We start from the raw sequence: 22,841 nt of genomic DNA, 5'->3' as shown, positions 1-22,841 counted from the left end.
AAGCCAGCTTCAGCAACTTATCAAGGCCCTAAGCAACTCAGTGAGACCCTGTCTTTAAATAAAAAGTATAAAAGGGCTGGGGATGTGGCTCAGTTGTTAAACACCCTTGGGGTTGATCCCTAGTACCAAAAAAAAAAAAACCCAGCTAGATGACAATGAATGTGCCTTGGAAAGATCAGAAATCCACATTTCATGAGCCCTGATGGGATTATCTCATTTGCTTCTCCCATGACTCCATTTTAATTCCCACTTTATAGACATGGAAATTGAGATTCTCAGCTCATGAGTGGCAGAGCTCCTGTCCTCCCACAGGCCTGTCCAGTTCCAAAGCCGAGGTTCTCTGCCCTCCAGTGCAGCTTGCACACATGAGACTGGTGTCTGAGGGGGGTCACTTTTCAACTGTTGGAGGGGGACTGTTTTGAGTTCTAGTTCTCCCTATAACTCACACTGTGACTTAGGCCAGTTCTGTGCCTCAGTGTCCCCTTCTGGAAAATGGAAGTGTTGGACTGGGTCCCCTGGCAGACTCTTTCCAGCTGCAGAACATGCTGCAGGGCGGGCCTCAGAAGGGGAAATGGGATGTGAGTGGACAAGGATGGTGGATGAGGACTGGAGGCACTTTGTCCTTGGAAGAAGTGGGTAGCCATGCTACCTCTGCCTGTACTGCATCAAGATGTTGCTGGCTGACGACTCAGCCTTTTCCTGGAAAGTTACAGAAGACACAAACCAGTCTTTGGGAGGTGCTGGTCCATAGAAACCTGGGCAAGGCTGGTGCCAGGGACCTCCTTTACTGCCTGCTCATGCCCCTTTCTTTTGGTGGGTGAGGAGAGTATTGCCTTTCTTCCAGGGCAGAGTGCCAGCCCCAGAGGAGCTGTTCCTCTTATCCTGGTTTTAAGAGCCTTGCTTCCCACAGCTGGCCAGTGGAGCCCTCCCTGCGCCTCCATCCCCTGTAGCTGGAGGATAAGATGGTGCATGATTATGTGCAAAGTATCAGGTGCCTTCTCTCCAGGGCTCTCTGTCCTGCATGGTGGGGCCAGTGGGACTTCCTCCAGGACTATGTTTATCACATTTGCCCCAGGTCAGACCAGATGTGCCCTAAAGCAGCTGTCAATCATCTGACATCTGGCAGATGTTTGCTTTGTCTGACTACAGGGACAGATGGGCATGTAGCAGACTGGGTTTTTCCATGCTGGGTAGGGTTGTGAAGGGCAGAAGCAAGGGAGGCAGGAGCCTGGTCTGTCTTGTGCCCCAAGAAGGTTCTGGTCCCTTTCTGGTCCTATCTTCTTATCAGTACCTCCATGGAGGTGGGGGTTGGAGTGGCATTTTCTGCTGCTGACCCTTGAAACACATGGCTGCCCCTGTCTTTTCAGAGGGCCCCTCGGAGGAAGTAGCAGAGGAGAAGAGCTACCAGTGCGAGCTCACTGTGGACGACGTCATGCCAGCTGTGAAGACGGTCATCCGCTCCGTCAGGTGAGACTGAAGCCTGAGGTGAGCACCCTCTCCCATCTGCCACCCACTGCTGCTCCCCATCTGGGCCCGCTCTCATGGCCATGCCTGGCCTAGCTCCCAGTGTGCCAGACGCTGCCCGGATGGAGAATGGGCAAGGTGGGGAGGTGGCATATGGCTCCCTGCAGGGTTTGCTCTTACATATCATGCCCAGAGGGCCAGGCTCCAGTGGCACAGCTGCCCATCATGGTCCCTGTCCTCACACATGCAGTACCCTCCCGGTCTCTTCTGCTCTGCCTCTCTGCTCCTCTCCCTTCTCTGTCTCCCACTTTGTGCCAGCTTCTTTACTTCTCTTTCCCCAGCTGTATCCATGCCTGCCTGTTTCTCCTGGGGTTTGTCTGTGCACCCTTTCCATGCATCTCTCTGATTCTCAGCCTCCTTTTGTCCTGATGTCTCAGACTCTCTCCCTGCCTGTTTCCCCTAGGACTTCTTTAGATCAATGCTTTTCAAACCACAGGTCAAGGCGGTTTGAAATCAACTTAGGGAAACCAAGTTAGTGGGCCTTGATCAACATTTAAAAACATATGAGAATGCATTTCTCATATTAAGGGCAAATAATGTTTATGAAATTTATATTTCAGTTATCTGTGTGTGTATGCACGAGTGCTCATGTGTGCATGTGTACTAGTTTGTGCTGTAACACGGTAGGTCTTGGTCAAAAATTTTGAAAGCCCCTGCTCCACTGCCTATCTCCCTGCCTCAGGAGTTAAGTGGGGACCTGTAGCCATGGCCCAGTCGCAGATTTGGCCCCAACTCATTGGCAAGGAATTCTGGCTCAGTCTTCATTTCTAGCTCAGTTCTAGTTCCAGAGACCTCTGAACCCCTTGCCTTCTGGACTCACTTCCTCTCTTCCCTAGCTCATGCACCTGCCCATAAGCCTCTTCCCTTTGTGTTCTTTTTGACATCAGTGAGCTGGATTCTCTCTCCAGAGTCTGAGGCTACTCCTCAATCCCTTTCCACTCATGTGACCACCATCTGGAACACAGTGCTTGAGCTGTGAGTGCCAGGTCATCTCCTTGGCCACCTGTAGACCTCTTGTACCTGTAGATCTCTTGCCCCAAACCCCTTCCTCCTCCTGGGTCCCCATCAGGGGGCAATGGCACCACCATCAGCCATGGGAGTCATCCTGAACTCAGACTCAGAAGCCTTTCAGTCCCATCTCCTGAACCACTTAACAGTTGTCCATTACTCTACCCCACTGCCTCTCTCCCAACTCAAGCCTGTTCCCTGGGGCTGATCTTCCTGCTCCTGACTCTGACCCTCCAGGTCACATCTTCATGTGGGCTAGCACAGCAGTCATGCCAAAGCAGAGTGAATGACCCGCCCCTCCCAGTGCCCATGCTCTGCCAGAGATTTGGGGCTCTTTCCCACCTCCTTCTCATGGCTCATCTCCTCCCTGTCTCCTCACACTGTCCCGTAACCCCTGGACTGCCCCCTTTCCATCATGTCCTTGTTCCTGCCACTTAGAGCTGAATGTCACTCACACACCTCTATGCCCTCTGCTTCCCACAGCTCCCTTTATCCCCTTCTGCTTGCTCGGGGCACCTCCAGCGGAGGTCCTCCCTTCTTGTGGCCCTGCTATCTTTCTTCATTCTTTGAACATGGTTTTTGTCATCCCATAATTACCTATGTCCTTTCAGTCTCTCATTCCAGCCGGGGGCTCCCTAGGCCGGAGGTTGGCTCTGAATCCTCTCCGGAACCCAGGGCCCCCAAAGCTGTGCCAAGTATTTGTGGGGTGAATGCAATATTCCTTCCCCGACATGGTCATCCTCAACAGTTGATGTTCACAGATGCCCCCTGTGTTTTACCTAGCCAAGGGCATCAGGCCCAGTCCCTGCCCAGATTAATCCAAATATAGGACATGAAAAAACACCAAGAAACCTGTGGGGTACAGAGGTGGTTAGGGAGGCTGGGGACCCAGTTGCTAGTGGTGGTGCAAGAAGGAATTGCCCTGGTGGTCAATAAGTGGGTAACAGACATGGAGAGGGGGCTGGAAAAGAATCCCATACTGGAACAGGATGGTCCCTGAGAACCCCTCCCTTGACAGGATTCTAAAGTTCCTGGTGGCCAAAAGGAAATTCAAGGAGACACTGCGACCTTATGATGTGAAGGATGTCATTGAGCAGTACTCCGCAGGGCATCTGGACATGCTAGGCCGGATCAAGAGCCTGCAGACTAGGTGGGTACCCTGCCAGCCCAGACCTGGGAGGTTGAGGCAGGATGATCACAAGTTCAAGGCGAGCCTTAGCAACTTAGCGAGACCCTAAGCAACTTAGTGAGACCCTGTCTCCAAACAAACAAACAGCTAGGGATGTGGCTCAGTGGTTAAGCACCCCTGGATTCAATCACTGTACCAAAAACAACAACAACAGAAAAAAAAAAAAAAAAAAAACAGAAGGAAGATCTGTTATGTTTTAAAAGGATCCCTCTAAAGGTGCGATGGTGACAATGGACTATAAGATAGCAAGGGTAGAAACAGATGGAAATGCCTACTTCAGACATCCAGGTCAGAGATCATGGGACCAGGGTGCAGCTGGGGAGGTGGAATGAGTGGTCAGGTTGTAGATCTGCTCTTTCTCTTACACCTTATCAGAAAATCCTACTGGGGGAGAATGACAGAGGGTAGAAGGGAGGGTGGACATGATCAATATGTGAGATATGCATGCATGGAAATATCACAGTGAAACCTATTTATTTGTACAATTAGTACATATTAGTGTTAAAAAAAAAGGAAAAGAAACCCTACTGATGGGGTATGATGGGGTGAAAGAAAGAAGAGAATCAAGGATGAAGCCAAGGTTTTCGGATTGAGCAAGAAGAAAAAGGAAACTGCCATTTATTGGCACAGAGAAGGCAACAAGTACAGCAAATTTCAATCAGGAGAATTGGAACTGGCTGAGTTTGTGTGATGCCCATCAGCCCTCAAAGGGGAGTGTTGCACTGGCAGTGGATGTAGGGATGTGGAGTATGGAGGAAAAGTTCGGATGGGGAAATAGATTTGGCCCTGGGTTTGACCCCTAGAAACACACACATATTTGGTGTTGACAAGGTATAGAGGAATTGAAACTATGGACTTGAAGATACGACCTAGCAAGTGGGAGTAAATTGAGAGAAGAGGCTTCAAAGGCAAGCTGTGGGGCCTGCAATGTTTAGAGGTTGTGGAGATAGAGGTGGACTCAGCCAAAGAGACCAATACCAGCTGGGAGGTAGGGGTAGAACTGGGAGAGGGTGTTTCAGAATCCAATTGAAGAAATGTTTGCAGGAAGAATGGGTGATCAGCTGTATCCAGTGAAATGAGGACTGAGAGTTGATCATTGGATCTAGTAACATGGAGTTCATTTGGGAACCTAACAGTAGTTTTGGTGAAATGGTGAGGTAAAAACCTTACTGGATAGGTTTAAGAGTGAAAGGAAGATCATGGCACACCTGTAATCCCAGCTACTTGGGAGGTTGAGGCAGGAAGATCTCAAGTTTGAGACCAGCCTGGGTAACTTAGTGAGACTCAGCCTCAAACTAAAATATCTTTACAAAGGGTTGGGGATAGCTCAGTGCTAGAGAAGCCCTGGTTCCATCCCCAGCCCCAAAGGCATGGGGGAGACATAGAAGAATTTCACTGTGAGAGCAGAAAAGATGGGATCAGCTCTAGCCTTATAACTCATGTTCCCAGGTATCTACCTCTTTCCCTTTCCCAGTCCACTATTTCCCATCTCTCCTCTATGTTTTACTGGCCATGTTTATGTATTGGTGCCTTTGCTCGGTCAGTTGGGGAACCCCAAAGCAAAAGCTAGTTTCCCTGCTTCAACTCAAGCCTCCATTTGGCAGTGCAAAGGCCTCCTTCCTCAGTGGCCATTCCCACAGGTGAAGACTGTGTCCTCCCATTCAAAAGGCAACCTAGAGTTCTTGTGGAAGGGAGGAGCATAGGTATCCAGAACCTTTGATGGTTCCTCTTCCTCACAGGGTGGACCAGATTGTGGGTCGGGGACCCGGGGACCGGAAGGCCCGGGAGAAGGGCGACAAGGGACCCTCAGATGCGGAGGTGGTGGATGAAATCAGCATGATGGGACGCGTGGTCAAGGTGGAGAAGCAGGTGAGTGTAGGATGGACCGTCGCAGGGGCCAAGAAGCTGATCGTCGTCTAGAAGCACTCGGGGGGCGGGGGACGCAGGAACCAGAAGAGGGGAGGGTGCGTTTCTCTGAGCCACAGCCCAGAACACCCGACCAGACAGCCCCAGCCGGGCCCACGCGTCCAGTACTTGGCCAAGCTCCGCCCCACAGACAAACCCCGCCCCTCAAAAAGCCCGCCCACTCCTGCTACAGCATCCGGGTAAGCCTGTCAGCTCTGCTGAGCCCTGCCTGTGAGGCGCCGAAGCCTCGCCCAAACCCACCTACTTCTCTTAACCACTCCCCTCTCAGTTTCCTCGGTCTTATGGACGGTTCCAGTTACGGCTAAATTTCTTCCGGGAACACACCCCAGCTTCCCAGCTTCCTCCCGCCCCCAAATTCCACCCTAGACGCCGCTCCCAGATAAGTCCCGCCCAGGCCCCACCCACCTCTTGAGACACGCCCGCCACGCCTCCTGCCGCGCCCCTTCCGGCCAACTCCCGCCTTCCAGTGGTGCCCCGCCCCCGAGTCCCAGCCGAACGCCTCCTCCCAGCTGCGCCCCGCCCCCAGGTGCAGTCCATCGAGCACAAGCTGGACCTGCTGTTGGGCTTTTATTCGCGCTGCCTGCGCTCCGGCACCTCGGCCAGCCTGGGCACCGTGCAAGTACCGATTTTCGATCCCGACATCACCTCGGACTACCACAGCCCCGTGGACCACGAGGACATTTCCGTCTCCGCACAGACGCTTAGCATCTCCCGCTCGGTCAGCACCAATATGGACTGAGGGGCTTCTCAGGGGCCGAGCAGCCCTCGGCCTAGCGCTCGGACCCGCCCCTTGAGGCCTCCGAACTCTTCTCTTACTTGAACTCGCTCCCTTGCGGGGAGAGAGGCCACACGCAGTATTGAGCAGCCTGGGTGGGCGAGATGCCCGCTGCGGGTGCCAGAGCCCAGCTCCCACCCCAGGAGCGTGAGATGCCAGGCCATATGGAGGGCAGCAGCAGCGGTTGCCCCGTGGCCTTTGGGTCCCTCGGTTCCCTGCCCACTCTATCAAGGCCCAACATGGCCTGCCTGGCCGGGGATACTGCCCAGGAGTAGGAGCCGGGTACTAGGGCACTGGGCCCTGACCCAGCTTCCAGCTATGCAAGGTGAGGTCTCTGGCCTGCCCTTCAGACAGAGCAGGGAAGTCCTCCTGCCAAGTCCCCACCCCACTTGGGGATGGGTCCAAGGTGCCCCCGCAGGTACCCACAAAGCACAGAACCCTGCCAAAAGGCAGATGGGCATCATATATGCAAATTATATTGAATATGCAACTTTGGGGACCCCCATGGGGTCCCTCTGCCCCTCTCCTATGGGAGATGGGCTTCCAGCAGTAGCTGGTCTCAGGCTGCTTGGCCATGACCCCATCCCCATTCTTTGGCTTACCACCCCATTCCTACTCAGCATGGGGCCTGTTTCTCTCCTGCCCTCTCCCAAGAGCAGTGCTTGGGCCTTTCTTTCCATTTTCAGGTGTCACCTCCAGGGGCTTCCTTTTCCTGCTGGATGTCCTCTCCTCTCTTTGGTCCTCCAGACACCTTTGACAGCACAAGTTTCTGTATTTTCCCCACACTTCCCAGACAATGCTCCATGGACAGTCACACAAATTCCTTTAGCTTCTCCAGAGAAATCCTCACGTTCATACTGATGCATAAAACCACACATGCTTGAACACATGAGCACAGAGTCACTCAGCCTCTCCTGAGTCTCTGCAGCTGAGCTAGTGGACTATCCTTTCCACTAAGAGGAAGCCCCTCACTCCCTCTGACCAGAAGAGGGAGCTTTAAAGTCTGTCCTGGCCCAGGGCTTTACCAGCTCCCCTTCCTCAAGAAGGTAGACTCCTTACTGGACCAGGAACCCTAACTGCTGCTTCTGCCCCTGAGGGCCCTCCTTGGTGTCCCCACAGCACAACTCAGGCCTAGGCCTCTGGGACCCACACACCACTGGAGAGACCCCAGGCCCACTCCTTCCTGGTCCCAGAGAGCATAATAATGCACTTGGATGATATACCACCTGTGTACCTGCCTCTCACCTGCACTGCTCCCTCCCTACTTCTCCACTTCAGTTGGCAGCCCCGCATCTTGCATAAGTGCCCATCCACTGCAGGCCCTCAGCCCCACTTTCAAATCCCCACTCCTGCGTTCCTCTTCTGCAAAGCCAAGCAGGTGGCAGGAGGGTGAGGGGTAGTGGATCAATGGCAACCCTCTGTGGGGTACCAGGGAACAAGGGGGCTGAGGCCAAGCTGCCTGCATCTCATAACTGGGGACCTGCATGCACCAGCACCAGGGCTTGGGTTGGATCTTGCTCAGCCCCAGGGTGCCCAGCCTCTGCCCTACCATGCCCTCTGCATGTACCATCATGCCCCGGATGGAGCCTATCCTGGCTCGCCTCATTTGCACTGCACTGTCTTTAGAGAGCCACCCCTCCATCCCTTCAGAGACAGATCTTCAGAGAGGGCAGGAGAATAGGATTACCCTGTGACCAAAGGAGGCATGGGAAGCAGCCCTCCCTCCTTCCACCATTGAGGTTCCCTCACCAACCTGGTTCTCAAATATGCAAGTACCTCACTTTGTTAACTTATTAACTTATTGGTTTCATTAAAGTTTTCAGTAGGAGGTGGTTGGTCTTGGTTTTGTTTGGTGGCTGTGGATGAGGAATTTGATTTGGGGGTAGGGACAAAGAGATTTGGATTAGTTTGGACTCTTTCTTGTATATAGAAAAAATCCAATCCCATATGGCTTGCACAAAACATGAAATATTGACCCAGAGAACTAAAGAGGGGATAGATTTGGCTTCATGTTCAGTTGGATCCAGGTGCTTAGATGTGTGAGGAATCTGTCTCCTGTTTCAGCCTTCCTCTCAAGCAGGCTGAGCTCTCATGATGATGAATGAAAAGTGGATACCAGTTTTCTAATAGTTTGTTCAGTTAGCATTGGACCAGGAAAACAGAAACAATGGTAGATTTTTCAACAGAATTTACTATGGGGAGTGGGTTACACTGTTGTAGGAAGGCCAAAAGGACAAAGAGAACACTGAGAGAACCTAGAGAAAGTAGCTGCAGGATGCAGGAACTCCTCCTAGAGCGGCGGGAATATAGGACGAGGTTGGGGTCATCAGAATCCACAAGCTTATGGAGGGGGTAGTTCCGGTGCACAGAGATCTAAAGAGGAGGGACTCTGGTTGATCTTTTAAAGGACACAGTGATTGCAGAAAAAAGGCTGAAGATTGGAATTGACTTCTGGCTATCGCTGATAAAGATGGGAAGCAAAGGGAAAAACCTCCACTTCTGCCTTCTCCTCTCACCCTTTAATGTCAAAACCACAGCATCAGGGTATAGAACGCTGTTTTTAGGAAATAGACCAGCTCTGACACTCAGTATCCATGCACATCAACCCATGCACATTGGAACATCTATCTAATGACGGTAGCTTTCACTTCATGAAACAAAACTCTCCTTCATACAAATGAGGACACTCTAACCTCCTTCAAATAGGAAAAGCATAAAACCCCAACAGATGGATTGATCTCATAGTCACAGTCCATATTTGGGTGATGTTAATTATTGCTCTAATTCAATCACAATCCCATCTGTAACTAAACACTAAACTCAAGTTAGCAATCATTTACAAAATCTTTCTATGAAATAATAAGGGAAAAGGAGGAGGAGGAAAGAAAACATTCATTTATTTATACAGCACACACGCACACATGCACCAAAGAAAGAAGAAAATGTGCATAGCTGCAATAGACTTCTTTCTGGTAGCTTTTCATTAACTTTTGCTGTTGTACATGGGAGCATGGCCATCCCTGGAATCCACTGGGTTTGGTTTCAGGACCCACTGCGGATACCAAAATCCATGGATGCTTAAATCTTATATGAAATGAGGTAGTATATAAAAATTATAACCTATTCACATCCTCCTGTATACTTTAAATAATCTCTACCTTACTCATAAAACCTAATACAATGGAGATGCTATATAAATAGCTATCCTGGATAATGATAGGGAAAAAAGTCTACGTGTTCAGTACAAATGCAGTGTGTGTGTGTGTGTGTGTGTGTGTGTGTGTGTGTGTTCCCCTCCATCTGCAGTTGGCTGTATCTGGGGATGCAGAATCTACATATTGGGAGGGCTGAGTACACTAAGAGGGGCCTATCGAATTCCCTGGATTCCTCTCTCCTTGGTAGTGGGGAGTAGTCATGCAGCCAGGATGTTAACTCTTTCTTTGTCTGTTGGTTCAGTGCCATAAGGAGTAGAAGATGGCCAGGGGGGAGTTTTAACTTCCAGTTCAATGAAAACTGTTGCCTCCCTTCCCTTGAAATTGAGACCTTCAAATTAAGAGTCCAGACTTGTAGGGACCAGAAGTAAAAGTTCTGTGAATGTATATAGTAGCCTGAAAAATGGCCACCTAAGAGAGCAAGGTCTCATCTCTGGGACCAGTCAATGTCATCTTGTTTATAGAAATGATTAAGTTAAGGATCCCGGCATGGGAAGATGATCCCAGACTATAGAATGAGTCCTGAATCCAATCACAAATGCCTTTTTGTTGTTGTTGGGGTGGTACCAGAAATCAAACCCAAGGCCTCACATTTGCCCTACCACTAAGTTACACCCCAGCCCACAATGTCTTCTTTCTTTTGTGTACTGGGTATTAAACCCAGGGATGTTTTACCACTGAGCTACTTGCCCAGCCCTTTTTATCTTTTATTTTGAGTCATGTTCTTGCTAAGTTGCTGAGGCTGGCCTTGAATTTGTGATCCTCCTGCCTCAACCTTCCAAAAGCTAGGATTACAGGTAGGTACCACCCTACCCCAGCTCCACAATTTTTTTTTTTTTTTTTAAAGAGAGGCAGAACTGTGTGTGGTGGTGCATCCCTGCAATCCCAGTGGCTCAGGAGTCTGAGGCAGGAGGATCACAAGTTCAAGACCGGCCCAGGCAACTTAGCAAGACTCTTAGGGTTAAAAAAAAATGTGGTAGAAAATAAATAAAAGAGAGGCAGAGGGAGACTGCCCACACAGAAGAGGAGAATGTGGGATAAAGACATAAACAGAGGTGGAAATGAGGCGGCCATAGCAAAGGAAGGGTGGCAGCCCCAGAAGCTGGAAGAGTCAAGGAATCGATTCTCTCTGAGAGCTTTGGAGGGAGTACAGCTCTGCCCACACTTTGATTAGGCCCAGCGAAATTGATGTTGAACTTCTGGCCTTCAGAACTTTGAGAGAATACATTATTGTTATTTTAAGCCATCAAGTTTAAAGTAATTTATTAAAGTAGCCATAGGAAATTAATACAGTGACCCACCAGTGTCTTTGTGAGAGAGGCCACTCTCACTAACTTCCTGGGATTCCTGGAAACATATTCTGGATGAGCCAGTAAGGATAAACCATGCCCATTCCACAATGGGAAGTGGAATCCACTTGGCACCAGGTGCTTAGGGAGATCCCTGTTGGAAGGATGACATATTAGATACTTTGCATTTGTCTCTGTTGATAACACATGGGACATATAGTAGTGGCATTGGCCAGATCAATCTTGATGAGGTGAATCCATGTTGTTGACTGCATAGTCTGCATTCTAGCTACTGGGAGCACATGTATATGAGCTTCCTGAGAAAACACTGGAGGGACCAAAGAAAGACTGACATCCACAGAACATGCCATTTTGTCCTTCTGATTATCAAGAGCATCCTCTGTCATGGATGCCTTGTGTGAGATGTTACTTAGGATGCAAATATCTTCACATTTTGTGCCATTTCTATAAACTCATCTGAATACCTCTTCCCATTTTCCTTACTGCCAATCTTCCAATTTTGTGCTTTCTGAGTCTCTGACCATTCACTCAAATTATTAGCCACTACCCACAAATCAGTGTATATCCATACTGCTTGTCATTTCTCCATTCAGACAAAACAGACAATCAAACATACTAAAGGGTGAGTAAGATTTAGCCCCGCACCAGGACTAGCATGCTGGTGTTGGTGATGCTATGCTAGAAGGCATAGCATGTGTAAAGGTCCAGAGACACAGAGTGTGGTCTTTGAAAGGAGCAGAAAGAAATCCCTGTGACTAGGTTTAGAGCAAGGGAGAGAGTAATACAAGATGATCTTTGCAACTTTGGAGTCAAGAATTTGCAGGATTTTATAAATCATTCCAAAGAAATGGGACTTCATAGTAAGGGCAATGGGGAACCAATGAGAGCTCTGGATTAGGGGTCACTCTTGGATAGATTCACATATTAGAAAGGTTTTTTTTTTTTATCTGATTTGAGGAGCCTAGGTGTGGGGAGAGGGTCAGGAGACTGCTACAGTAATCTGAGCAGGAGATGTTCAATCCAAACAGGTCCCAAGGCATTTCACTAATTGAATAAATATCTATTGAGCACCTTCTGTATTCTAGACCCTGGCTCAGCACAATGTGCAGAATGAAAAGATGTAGGAGAATGAGTTACAGCCCTGAGGTCATCTAGCCCCTGGGGGAGACAGATGCACAATTAACCAATGTACAAGTTGCTGTTTTTCTTTTAAAATTGTCTGGCTCAGCAAGAGTTTGCAGGTGGCTATGGGAGTCCCCAGACTGTTATCAAATATGGTCTTGAGAGCTGATATGATTTTAGCTTGGTGTGTCATTTATTGCTATGTAAGAACTCACCTTAAAACTTAGTGGTTTGAACAATAACTGTTTTATTAACTCTTGATTCTGTGGATCAGCAGTTTGGGCTGGACTCAGATGCACAGTTCTGCTGGCCTCACCTGGGATCACGATGTGGTTGTAATCATCTGGCCTCTTGACTGATGCTGGAGGATTGCTGTGGTTCAGGTGTGTCTCCCAAAGGTTCCTGTGCTGGAAGCATGGTCCCCAGTGTGGTGGTGTTGAGGCGGCAGAACCTTTAAAGAGGTGGAGCCTAGTGGAAGATAATTAGGTCATGTGTGCTCCACCCTCTGAAGGGATTAACAAATGTCTTGTGGGCTTGGACTAGTTCCCTCCAGATCTAGTTTTAATGAATTGAGTTATTACAAGGGGGTCCCGCCACGTCTCCTGAACCCCTCTAACATGTGCACAGCTTGCAACTCTCTCCCACACTCTCACCATTGTGGTGTCATCCATAATGAGGCACTTGCCAGATCTGAGCAGACACTAGCACTGTGCTCTTGAACCTCCAGAACTGTGAGCCAAACAAATCTCTTTTGTTTATAAAGTACCCAGCATCAAGTATTTTGTTTTAGCAGCACAGAATGGACTAAGGCAATAGTCTAAGGTGGTTTTACATTGCTGGTGTTTGGTGCACTCTAATTTGTCCATAGGTTGCATTTCTTATCTCTGCTCCATGTGGCTTCTCATCCCTCAGTCGATTATATTGAGAGTCTTCAGATGGCAAGAAGGCAAAAGCAGAAGCCCGTTGAGGCCCAGGCTTAGAAACAGTACCGAGCAGCCTCGAAGGAGGCTCAGGTCACTTGCATGGCTACTCTGAAGATGTTGCAATTTTTATACTTTTGCAGCTCAGAGAGAAGCATGCTTCATGTTTCTCAAGTTAAATAACTTATTTCATGTACTGTTGACTGTTCCAATTGTTGAAACAATGTCTTTGTTTTCCCTCTGAGAAGCTGATGGGCACATCTTCCCTATCAGTCACCTCTGTGTACACCAGGATGTGAAAGTGCTACCCTGGTGAGTTAGTCTGCTGGGGATGCCATGACATATACCACAGACTGGGTAGTTTAAATAACTGAAATTTATTTCCCCATAGTTCTAGAGGCTAGAATTTCAAGATCAAGGTATCAGCAGGGTTGGTTTCACTGTGGCCTTTCTCCTTGGCTTGAAGATAGCTGTATTCTGGTGTCTCTCTTTGATTATCTCAGTGTGCATGTACAGGTCTTATGTCTATCATTTCCTATTATGAGAAACCAGTCACATTGGATTAGGGTCTACCCTGAAAAAAAAATCCCATTTTAACTTAATTACCTTTTAAAGGCCTTACTCCAACATAGTCACATTTTGAGGTACTGGGGGTTAGAGCTTCAACACATGTGTTTTGAAGGGACACAGTTCAGCCTGTTTATGGGGCTGAGGATTGTTCTGGGACTTGCCCCATCCCAGTTGGGCAGAGGTGGACATGTATAGATTTCATGGAACCCAGTGTTTTGGAGACATTGTTTTTTGAATCACAGATCCTTTTCTATAACATGACCTATTTGGAACTCTAATATATAAAATATAACAATGCAACCACAAAACAAGGACCTCCCAGAGGCATCCTCAATTCTCACCCTGTATACATATTTGCCGGGTGAGCAAAGTGTTCAGCATTTTGTTGCAAAATAAAATCTGTCTCTATTATTCTGACGCTTTATTTATTTATTTTTTGTAATGGGATGGAGCCCAGGGATATTTTACCACTGACTCTATTCCCAGTCCATTTTACTTTATTTTATTTGAGATATAGTCTTGCTAAATTGCTGAGGGTCCCATAAGTTGCTGAGGCTGGCCTGAAACTTGTGATCCTCCTGCCTAAGCCTCTGGAGTTGCTGGGATTACTTGCAGGTGTGAGCCGCTGTCCCAGGCTGCATGCTGCATTCTTTTAACTATTGCAGTAATTTGTATTTGTTTGAAAATCTTCCTTCCTTCCTCATCCATAACATGGCTGTCCTGGAATGGCATATACTTGCCTATCTGCCTTATAGTAGGTTTCCTGGAAGTGGATTCTGAGATAGAGAGTAGTATTCGGAAGGGTTGTGGAGAGTGTACTCAGATTCATTAATGTGGAGGGCAGGAGGCGGAGTGGGCAGAGGGATCTGCTATGGGATGTCACCCAAGGCACTGGCTAATCCTCAGGAGCTTTAGAGCTTGTGCCAAATCGAGGGAAGGATTCAGGCTTTTGTTGCCAGGCACCAGCCAATCACAGGCCATGACTTTGGGTGAGGCAGATCCTGATGGCCAAGGGCAATTTCCAATGAGTGCCACAACTTTGAGCCAGCAGCAGTGGTTCCCAGCAGCTGGGGACTACGTACATAGGCCCTAAAAGGGGGGGATCTGAAAGGAGCACCACAACATCCACTGTACTACCACATTGACTTTGGGCTAGGTCATGGGATTTATTTTGGCCAATTGAATGTAGAGGGAAAGGAGAGGGTGCTTGTTCCAGTCTAAGACCAGACCTCATGGTGCTTCCATCCCCCATCTGAAGTAAGCTGGTGCTCCTTCACCCTGAGCCCAGGATGCATATATAGAGAACAGATCTGAATCATTCAAACTGGGAAGTCCAGCGTGGCCCAGTCAGCATCAAGTGAACTGTAGTTGACCTGGAGACTCAGAGGTGTGAAGTAATAGTCGGTTTTGTAGGTCACTGAGATTTGGGGTTGGTTTGTTTTACAGCATTATCACCAGATCTGACTAATACAGCTAGTAAGGTGGATTTGACTGGAAGCAATGAGGTGGAAGATTACCACTGCACATCACAAAGGATTTGCTGAAATCCTCTTAAATCCTCTTTGTTTCTGTCCCAAATGGCTTCTCTGGACACTAGATACTTTCTCTTTCTATCTCTTTTCCCTTCAATGGCCTATAAAATTTGTGGGAGACATGGAGGATTTTATGAAAGAGGTGGGAGGTTTGCTGGAAAACAGATACCCCCAGGAGGCGCATCCTGAGGTCCTGCAACGCCTACTCAGACTGGGGTGGGTCTGCCCTTACTGCACCCTCCTTCCTCCTGCCAGGATCCTCCCCTGGCTCCTCTCCTAGATGCCATGATCTCCCCCCTGCTCCAGACATGACTTCAACTCTTGGAGGGCAAGAAACATCTGCTTCCTGCTTGTGGTCATCACTGTCCCCAGCACAGGGCGGGGCACATGGGTAATTAATAAACAGTTTTCAAGGGAGGAATGCAGGGTTACCTGATCCATCCCCTACCTCTTGACAAGCCTTCTACTCCCTGTTATGTGTCTCTGTGGCCACAAGGCGTCAGTAAAGACTTTGGCTTGGTGTCACAGCTGGAGCCAGGAAACAGTCTGGACTTTGGGGGCCAGGAACTCTACCAGGAAGGCCCTTTGATTAGACCCAATATGTCTGGGAACAGGTGACAGGGCTGAGAAATGAGGAGGCTAGGACTTGCCTCAGAGAGTCTGGGGCTGTGCTTTGCCTTCATTCATTTATTCTACGGTTGTTCACTTCTACTATGCAGCAAGCACTGTTTTGGGGCCAAGGTCACAGAGGCTCTCTCAAACTCACAATGTCTCTGCTTACTTGGAGTAGACAGTACACCACTGACTAGACAGAAAATAAACTAAAAGAAAAAGACAGAAACAATAATAACAGCAAAAGCCAAGATAATTTCAGAGGGTGATAAGAGTTATGAAGTAAATAAAATGGAAATGAGGTAATGACCGAGCTGGGGGAGGGCTTCGCTTGGCTGGCAATCAGATAAGCTCAAGGGGAAGCAAAAGCCTTCATAAGAACTAGTTGCCAAGGTCCCCAACAAGTTGCTGGTCCAAAAGCCTCATTTTGCAGATGGGGAAACTGAGGCCCAGTAAGCCAGGGCGGAGCTCAGAGCTGAGCCCATATCTCTGATTCCCAGGTTTGTCTCTGGATGGCCTTTCTCTCCTCCCGTCCTTAACCTGCCCTGTGTCATCTTAATGAAAGAGAGCAGAGGCCAGGGTGCTCTTAGAATGTGGGCAGTGATGGAGTGTGTGTGTGTGTGTGTGTGTGTGTGTGTGTGTGTGTGTAAAGCCTTTAGTGCAGAAAATTACACAAACCACACAGTGATGTTAAAGAAGTCCTGCAAAATTCTGATTTTTTTCATGACAACTTCAAACCTTTTTTCTCCAAAAAATATCACACATCAAATTCTCTTCCAGATTTTGGTTTTGGTGCCTCTGCTTTGCCTGTTTGAGGGTGTGACCTGGGAAAGTCATTTCCCTTTTTCTGTGAGCCTCAGTTCTGCAAAATCTGAACCCAACTTTCCTGACCCCAAATCCACAGCTCCATAGTCCCTCTGCAGACCCCAGGTATTCTCCATGGCTGGGCTCTGGGCTGGACCCACCTCCTGCTCCTGAGGCCACCCTGCATGCCTGTCCCAGCCCTGTGTCTATGACAATGTTAGATATAATCGTGTTTGTCTAGAGACTCACAGTAACACTCTGACGTAGGTTGGGGTTTGTTATCATCCCGTTTGCCAACCAGGAAGCAAGCTCCAGCGTCACAGGACTTGCTCAAGGTCACACAGACAGTAAGTAACAGAGCCAGGATTTGAGCCAAAAGTTCCATTCAGTTTCCTCTACTCAAAGGTCCCATTCAAGATGGTGGAAAATTCCAAAACTTTGGTGTTTGGGGAACTAACCTTCATTTCTCTGAAAACCCACGTATGTGCCATATATGGTCCAGGTAGCCTCACTTAATGTGGTTCTGTCATCTGCAGAATAAAGGGAGGTATTCCACCCCACATGAGCAGGTGCCATCGAGCCAAACCCAGGGGTAGAATTTTTCAAATGCCCTTAAGTCCAATGAAAACTCAGTGAAGGGGCTAAGGTATAGCACGGTGGTAGAGGCTATACTTAGCATGTACAAGGCCCTGCTTTCTGTCCCCAGCACTACCACCCAGCTAACCAACCAACCAACGAACCAAACAAAGCCACTGAAGAAGCCCCAGACATGGGTCACTTGACTCATGAAAACATTGAGGTCCAAAAAGTCTTCCTAAACAAGATGGTAACCTTGCTGATCCTATTTCCATTTTCTCTTTTCTTGCTGAGCAATGGCTGCCAGACCCCCACCTTTCTGCTTTCCTGAAACTGCTCTGGCAACTTGGTTTTTGATTTCCTGGTTATCAAATTGAAGGACCCCTTTTTAGCCCTTATTCTACCTGATTTCTCAGCAGTATTGGGGGTTGCTAACCATGCCCTCCTTTGGAAAACAGTTTCCTGGGTTTCCATGACCCCTGGATGCTGCCTCTCCTACTGCCTCAGCTGTTCCTTCTCAGTCTCCACCCATCTCTTCTCTTTTGTGTCTGATCCCCCAAGGTTCTGTCCTTGGCCACCTTCTTTGATCACTCTGCATCATCATTCCCATGGCAACCATGCTAATAACTGCAAAACATGTTTATTTTCAATCTAGACCTCCCTCCTGAGCTCTGGATCTATTTGTCTGGCCCTTGTCTCATGGACGTCAACACTGGTTGACTCAACGCATTCATTCAGTTCTTACCCTTCTCTCTGCAGCTTGTTCTTCCTTCTAGTTTCCTCTCCACGGAAGGGTCATCCTGCCCCCCAAACCACACCCCTGGAAGTCATTTTTGGTCCTCTCTTTCCTGTAACCTCCACTGCAGCTAATGATGCAAAATCAAGATTACAGTCTCCATTTCCATCTTCTTCCTCAGTACCAGAAGCTCCAAATTCTACTTAGACACGCGGCCACCTGGAATAAAGACCGTATTCCTGAGCCTTTTGGGGAGGGTTGGTGATTCGAGGGCACTTCTAGAAAGTGCCTTTCTCCTTCTCTCTCTCTCTTTTTTTTTAATATTTATTTTTTAGGTGTAGATGGACACAACACAATGCCTTTAATTTTATGTGGTGCTGAGGATCGAACCTGGGTCCTGCCTGTGCTAGGCGAGTGTTCTACCGCTGAGCCACAATCCCAGCCCCCTCCTTCTCTTTTCTCCCTTTTTTCCCCCTGGCTGCAATGATGATATGGTAGTTGAAGCCAACTTTTTGGATCACAAGGTCTAACCCACAAATGACAAAGTAACAAGGTGGAAGGGCCTAGATACAGACAGTCCTGGACCATCTACCTGCTTCCTTATAGTCGAGTGACCTCCTTGTAATCAAAAAAGAAAGAAAAAAGCTAACACTTTCCCCACTCACTCATATCCTCTTCGGCCCCCTCATCACCAACAGGATCAAGTTCAAGATCTTCAGTCTGATAATCAAGGGCCATCCCTCTGGCCCTTTCCTATCTAAGTATATTTCTTGTGCCTCTGACCATCGATCCCTTACGTTCATCACTCTGGACTCATTGCTTTTCCTAGTCAAGCCTCATTTATTCTTGTCTGTTGGCTTCCCCACACACTGCCTTGCACTTTCCTTCTTCCAGATGCCCATATCCAAATTCTACCCCATCCATTCTACTGTGTGAGCACCTAGTATGTGTCATGAGCTATGGCAGGGGCTTTCACAGCAGCCACTTACAGGCAGATAAGGAAATACTCAAAGAAGGGAAGTAAGTTGCCCAAGGTGGGCATTCAGAGTGATGACTGACTGAAGCCAGGTCTACTGAATTCCACCAGTTGTCATTAGACAGGACTCAGGCCTTTGATACCTTCCTCACCCCACCAAGTTACCCTGGGGCCCAGGAGCTTGAGCTCTTAATCACAACTGAGCCACTTGCTATTACCACCTGCTGAGCTGGAGGCTGCTGGTTGTCCACCAGATCCATCCTTCCTCTCTTCCATAATACCTGAGTTATTGATGAACACATGGTTACTAGTTAGAAACCATATTTTCCAGGCCTCCCTGCAGCTAAGTATGATCCTGTGATTAAATGTGATGTGATATGTGTTGCTGGGCCTCAAAACATTGAGTGTGCCCACTTCTCTTCTATTTGAGAGATGGAATGAAAATGTCTGTGCCCCAGCTTCTGCTCTGCAGACAAAAGTTTAAAAAGAAAAGAAAAGAAAAGTTGACTTGGTTGAGCCAGCCGTGTGGCTCATGAGTTTGATAGGTCACGGTCAGCAGAACAGCAAGAAAAAAGCAAGTTGGAGCTGAGTCATAGGGAGAAACCAGAAAAAAAATTTTCTGCTCTTTAAGACACTTTAAAAATTTCCTAGTCAGGTGAGAAGGATTGCAAGTTCAAAGCCATCCTAGGCAACTTAGTAGGACCCTTTCTTAAAATCAAATAAAGAGGGCTGGAGATATAGCTCAGTGGTAGCATGCCCCTGGGTCAATCTCTAGTACTGGAAAAAAAAAAATCTCTTGGGTCTTTTTGTTATAGCAGCTGCTCTAACACTTAAATATAACTCATTCTATGTGCAAAGTACTATCCTGAGTATGATTAAAGTTTTGACTCAATAAATTACTCACTGTGTGGTAATGGGCAAGACACTTTACCTCTATGAGCTTCGGTTCCCTCAACCTTATAAAACCTGTAATAATAAGGCATTAAGTCAGATTATGGAGGGTCAGGTGAGATACTATGAGTCAGTAATGGATGACCTAACAAGCAGACAGCACATGTGTTTAGATGCAAGTTTTAAAGACTTTGATATGAAAAAGGAAAGGAAAAGGAGGAGGAGAAAAAGATGAAGATTTGCCATTTCAAAATAGTCATGGATAAATGAAAAATTTGAGGTCTTCCTTCCACTGATTTTATAGTTTAGTATTATTTCAAATTATTTATTTCAAAGCACATATAGAAGATCAGGCCCACTTACCCAAAGTGCATGGACTATAAGTGAGGGAGAGATGGTTCCTCAAAGAAAATTTGGGAAAATCTTTTTCCAGCAGAAAAAGGGGACCGAATCTTGGAAGGCACCAACCACAGATACCTGCATCTGCCTCCAGTCTTTGTAGGTTGAAGGGCCATTTACAAGGGACATGGTTTGAAGTCACACCTCTGCTCTCCAGACCCTCTCTTTGGACAGGCAAACAGTTTCTGCTTACTCAGCACTTGCTGCGAGTTGGAAACAGCTATCAATTATGGGGAATTTTCTGCATGCCACGCACTATACTGACTTCACATTAGCCAATAGCTCATTGAATCCCAGCAGTTGGGTATATTTGTATTTGAATGCATTTTAGATTAAAAATAAAAACAAAAACAGAGGCACAAAGTCGCAAAGTAGCTTTACCAAATGTCATATGTAGTTTGAAGGCAGACTTTAAACCCAGGTGTGTATGATGCCAAGACCTGGGCTTGTCTCTCAGCCCCAGCTGCTAATATGTCCATGTTATTCCCTGAGTGCAAAGTCTGGGCATAAGCACAATCCTGAAGATTCTAAGATGATCTCCAAGGAAAGCCAGGATCTCCATTACTGTCCTTAATCTAAAGAAGCTTTCGGTGGAAAAAACTAGGTTTGATGACATAAAAATTAATTTGCCTTCCAAAAGGTTAAATGACCAGTGATAGATGGGGAGACAATATTTAAAACATTCATAAAAGATAAAAGTTTACTATTTATAATATATAAAGAGCACTTAAAAAGTATTAAGAAAAAGATAACTCAGTAGAAATATGGGCAAGGCTTATGAACAGGTAATTCACAGAAAAATAAAAACAGACAATATCTTTCTCAATAATCAAATTAGTTGAAATTAAATGACTCTATTTACAGAGATAAATATACAAAATATCACTAATGTCTAGGGTAGTGGAGGGCGTGAACCACCAGGCATTCTCACTCAGTGCAGGCAGATAAATGGGATTAGTCACTTTGGGAACCATTTGGAAGTAGCTATTACAATTTTACTTGCTCATATCTCCTGATCCAGTAATTCCCCTTCTAGAAATTAATTCTACAGAGATAGTCCCACAAGTGTTCAACAGTAAATATGCAAGGATGTCCTTGTAGCATTATTTGTAGCAGCGAAATTTAGGAAACAAGCTGAATTCCCATCAATAGGGGATGGTGAAGTAGATTATGTTCAAGGCAGTCACTGAAAGGAGGGAGGGCTGGGGTGCAGCTCAGTGGTAGAGAACTTGCCCTGTGTGCACAAGGCCCCGGGTTTCACGCCGGCATTGCAAAAGAAGAAGAAGAAAAGCGGGCGGGGAGCCATATTCACTGACATGGGGAAGATTTCCAAAACATATTAAGGTGAAAAAAATCCAGCTAGAGAAAATATTATAATCCCATTCACATAAAAGCATGTTATGTATATGTGTGCAACATATATGTGATACAATGAGTGTATAATATATTTTTGAAGGAAAAACTTGGGAGTCTCTAACTTTTCACTTTATGCTTCCTAAATTGTTAGGAAATGATTTTGCCTTGAGCATCCATTATTTTTGACTTAAAACAATGTGCTAATTAAAAAGAAGAAACAATGAATGACTCATCTCCTTCTGTTGGGCCCAGAAGGGCTGGGGTGGCAGGGGGTGGGTCCTGTTGTGTGGAGGTGCCCATTTTATGGCAAAGTCTCAAGCTCACTAGAAGAAGCACAGATATAAGCTCCTCTAGAGCCCACCCTCTGATGGTGCTCCCTGCTCTCCCTGCCACACCTCTGCTCTAAGAGGACGTCTGGACTTGATATTTATGGATGTCCACCCCCGCCCCCCAATAAGAACAATATTTTACCAAGAGCCTTGTGTGGTTTACTATGTGTCTGTACATCACTTCAGCTTGCTGGGTGTTGTTGATTAGGTTGCTTAACTTCTCTGAGCCCTGTGACTGCCTAAAATAAGGACAATAACTATACCCACCTCCTGGAGTTGTTGTGAGAACCGAAGGAGAAAATGCACACCAAGGCTTCTGTCCCCCACAACCCTGGCCCATCTCTACCTCCCAGCGCCTGGGAGGCAATGGGTACGGAGAATGTGGTCTCCATCCTACAGAGCTTGGAGAGTAAAATATCATACCCAAGGTTACAAGTTCATGATTGAGCTTGACTAGAATTCAGAGCTCCTGGCTCCAACTTGGAATCCAGCTCCAGGCTCTCTTTCAGCCTCAGCTCCAGGTTGGGGCCAGGGTAGCCACACTCACTCCAGCACATCCTAAAGCACATCCTAACACAGACTCTGAATCACACACGGGAGGAGGTGGGGATGATCATGTGTCAAGTTCTGTCCCCAGAACCTTACAGTTTGGTGGGGAAAGACCCCTCACCAGCTCTGATGGTGATAAAATTGCCCTTCATAGGTGGAAAAGACCCCAAGGGGCGCAGTTCAGGTGATGGCCATAGTACAGCAAAGTCACAGAGGCCAGGAGGTCAAGGGGCATGTGTGTCAGGAGCCTGGGTGGGAGCGTACCTGGGGCTCCTTCTCTTCCTGTGGTCACGTTTCCCAGCAGCAGCTCTCATTTGATTTGCCCATCAGGCAGGCACTCAACATCCCCTTAGTTCATCCTCACAAGAAGCCTGTGGTGTCTCCATTTGACAGATGAGGAGACCGAGGCCAGAGTAGCACCCTTATATCTTCCATCTGTCAGAGCACCCTCTGGGTCTTGCCCTGTATGTATGTCCAGTCCTTCCACTTTCATGTCCTCCCTAAACTGACCCCATCTCACCCTTT

General features: G+C 47.5%; 1 protein-coding gene across 1 annotated transcript in view; it reads left to right on the top strand.

Annotated features, from left to right (window-relative positions):
- The window catches only part of Kcnq4 (potassium voltage-gated channel subfamily Q member 4), a 51,501-nt gene extending 43,251 nt beyond the window's left edge, over positions 1 to 8,250 (top strand). The window contains exons 11-14 of the mRNA XM_046469425.1: positions 1,368 to 1,467; positions 3,551 to 3,682; positions 5,461 to 5,590; positions 6,174 to 8,250. Coding sequence (XP_046325381.1) covers positions 1,368 to 1,467; positions 3,551 to 3,682; positions 5,461 to 5,590; positions 6,174 to 6,386 — 575 coding nt within the window. The 3' untranslated portion in view covers positions 6,387 to 8,250. The remainder of the gene's footprint in view (positions 1 to 1,367; positions 1,468 to 3,550; positions 3,683 to 5,460; positions 5,591 to 6,173) is intronic.
- Positions 8,251 to 22,841: the final 14,591 nt, after the last annotated feature.

This window comes from Marmota monax, unplaced genomic scaffold (assembly GCF_021218885.2).
Source record: "Marmota monax isolate L192 unplaced genomic scaffold, Marmota_monax_Labrador192_F-V1.1 WCK01_AAM20220418_F8-fsc00008, whole genome shotgun sequence".
NCBI lineage: Eukaryota > Metazoa > Chordata > Mammalia > Rodentia > Sciuridae > Marmota > Marmota monax.
This window is presented reverse-complemented; position numbering and strand designations above follow the sequence as displayed.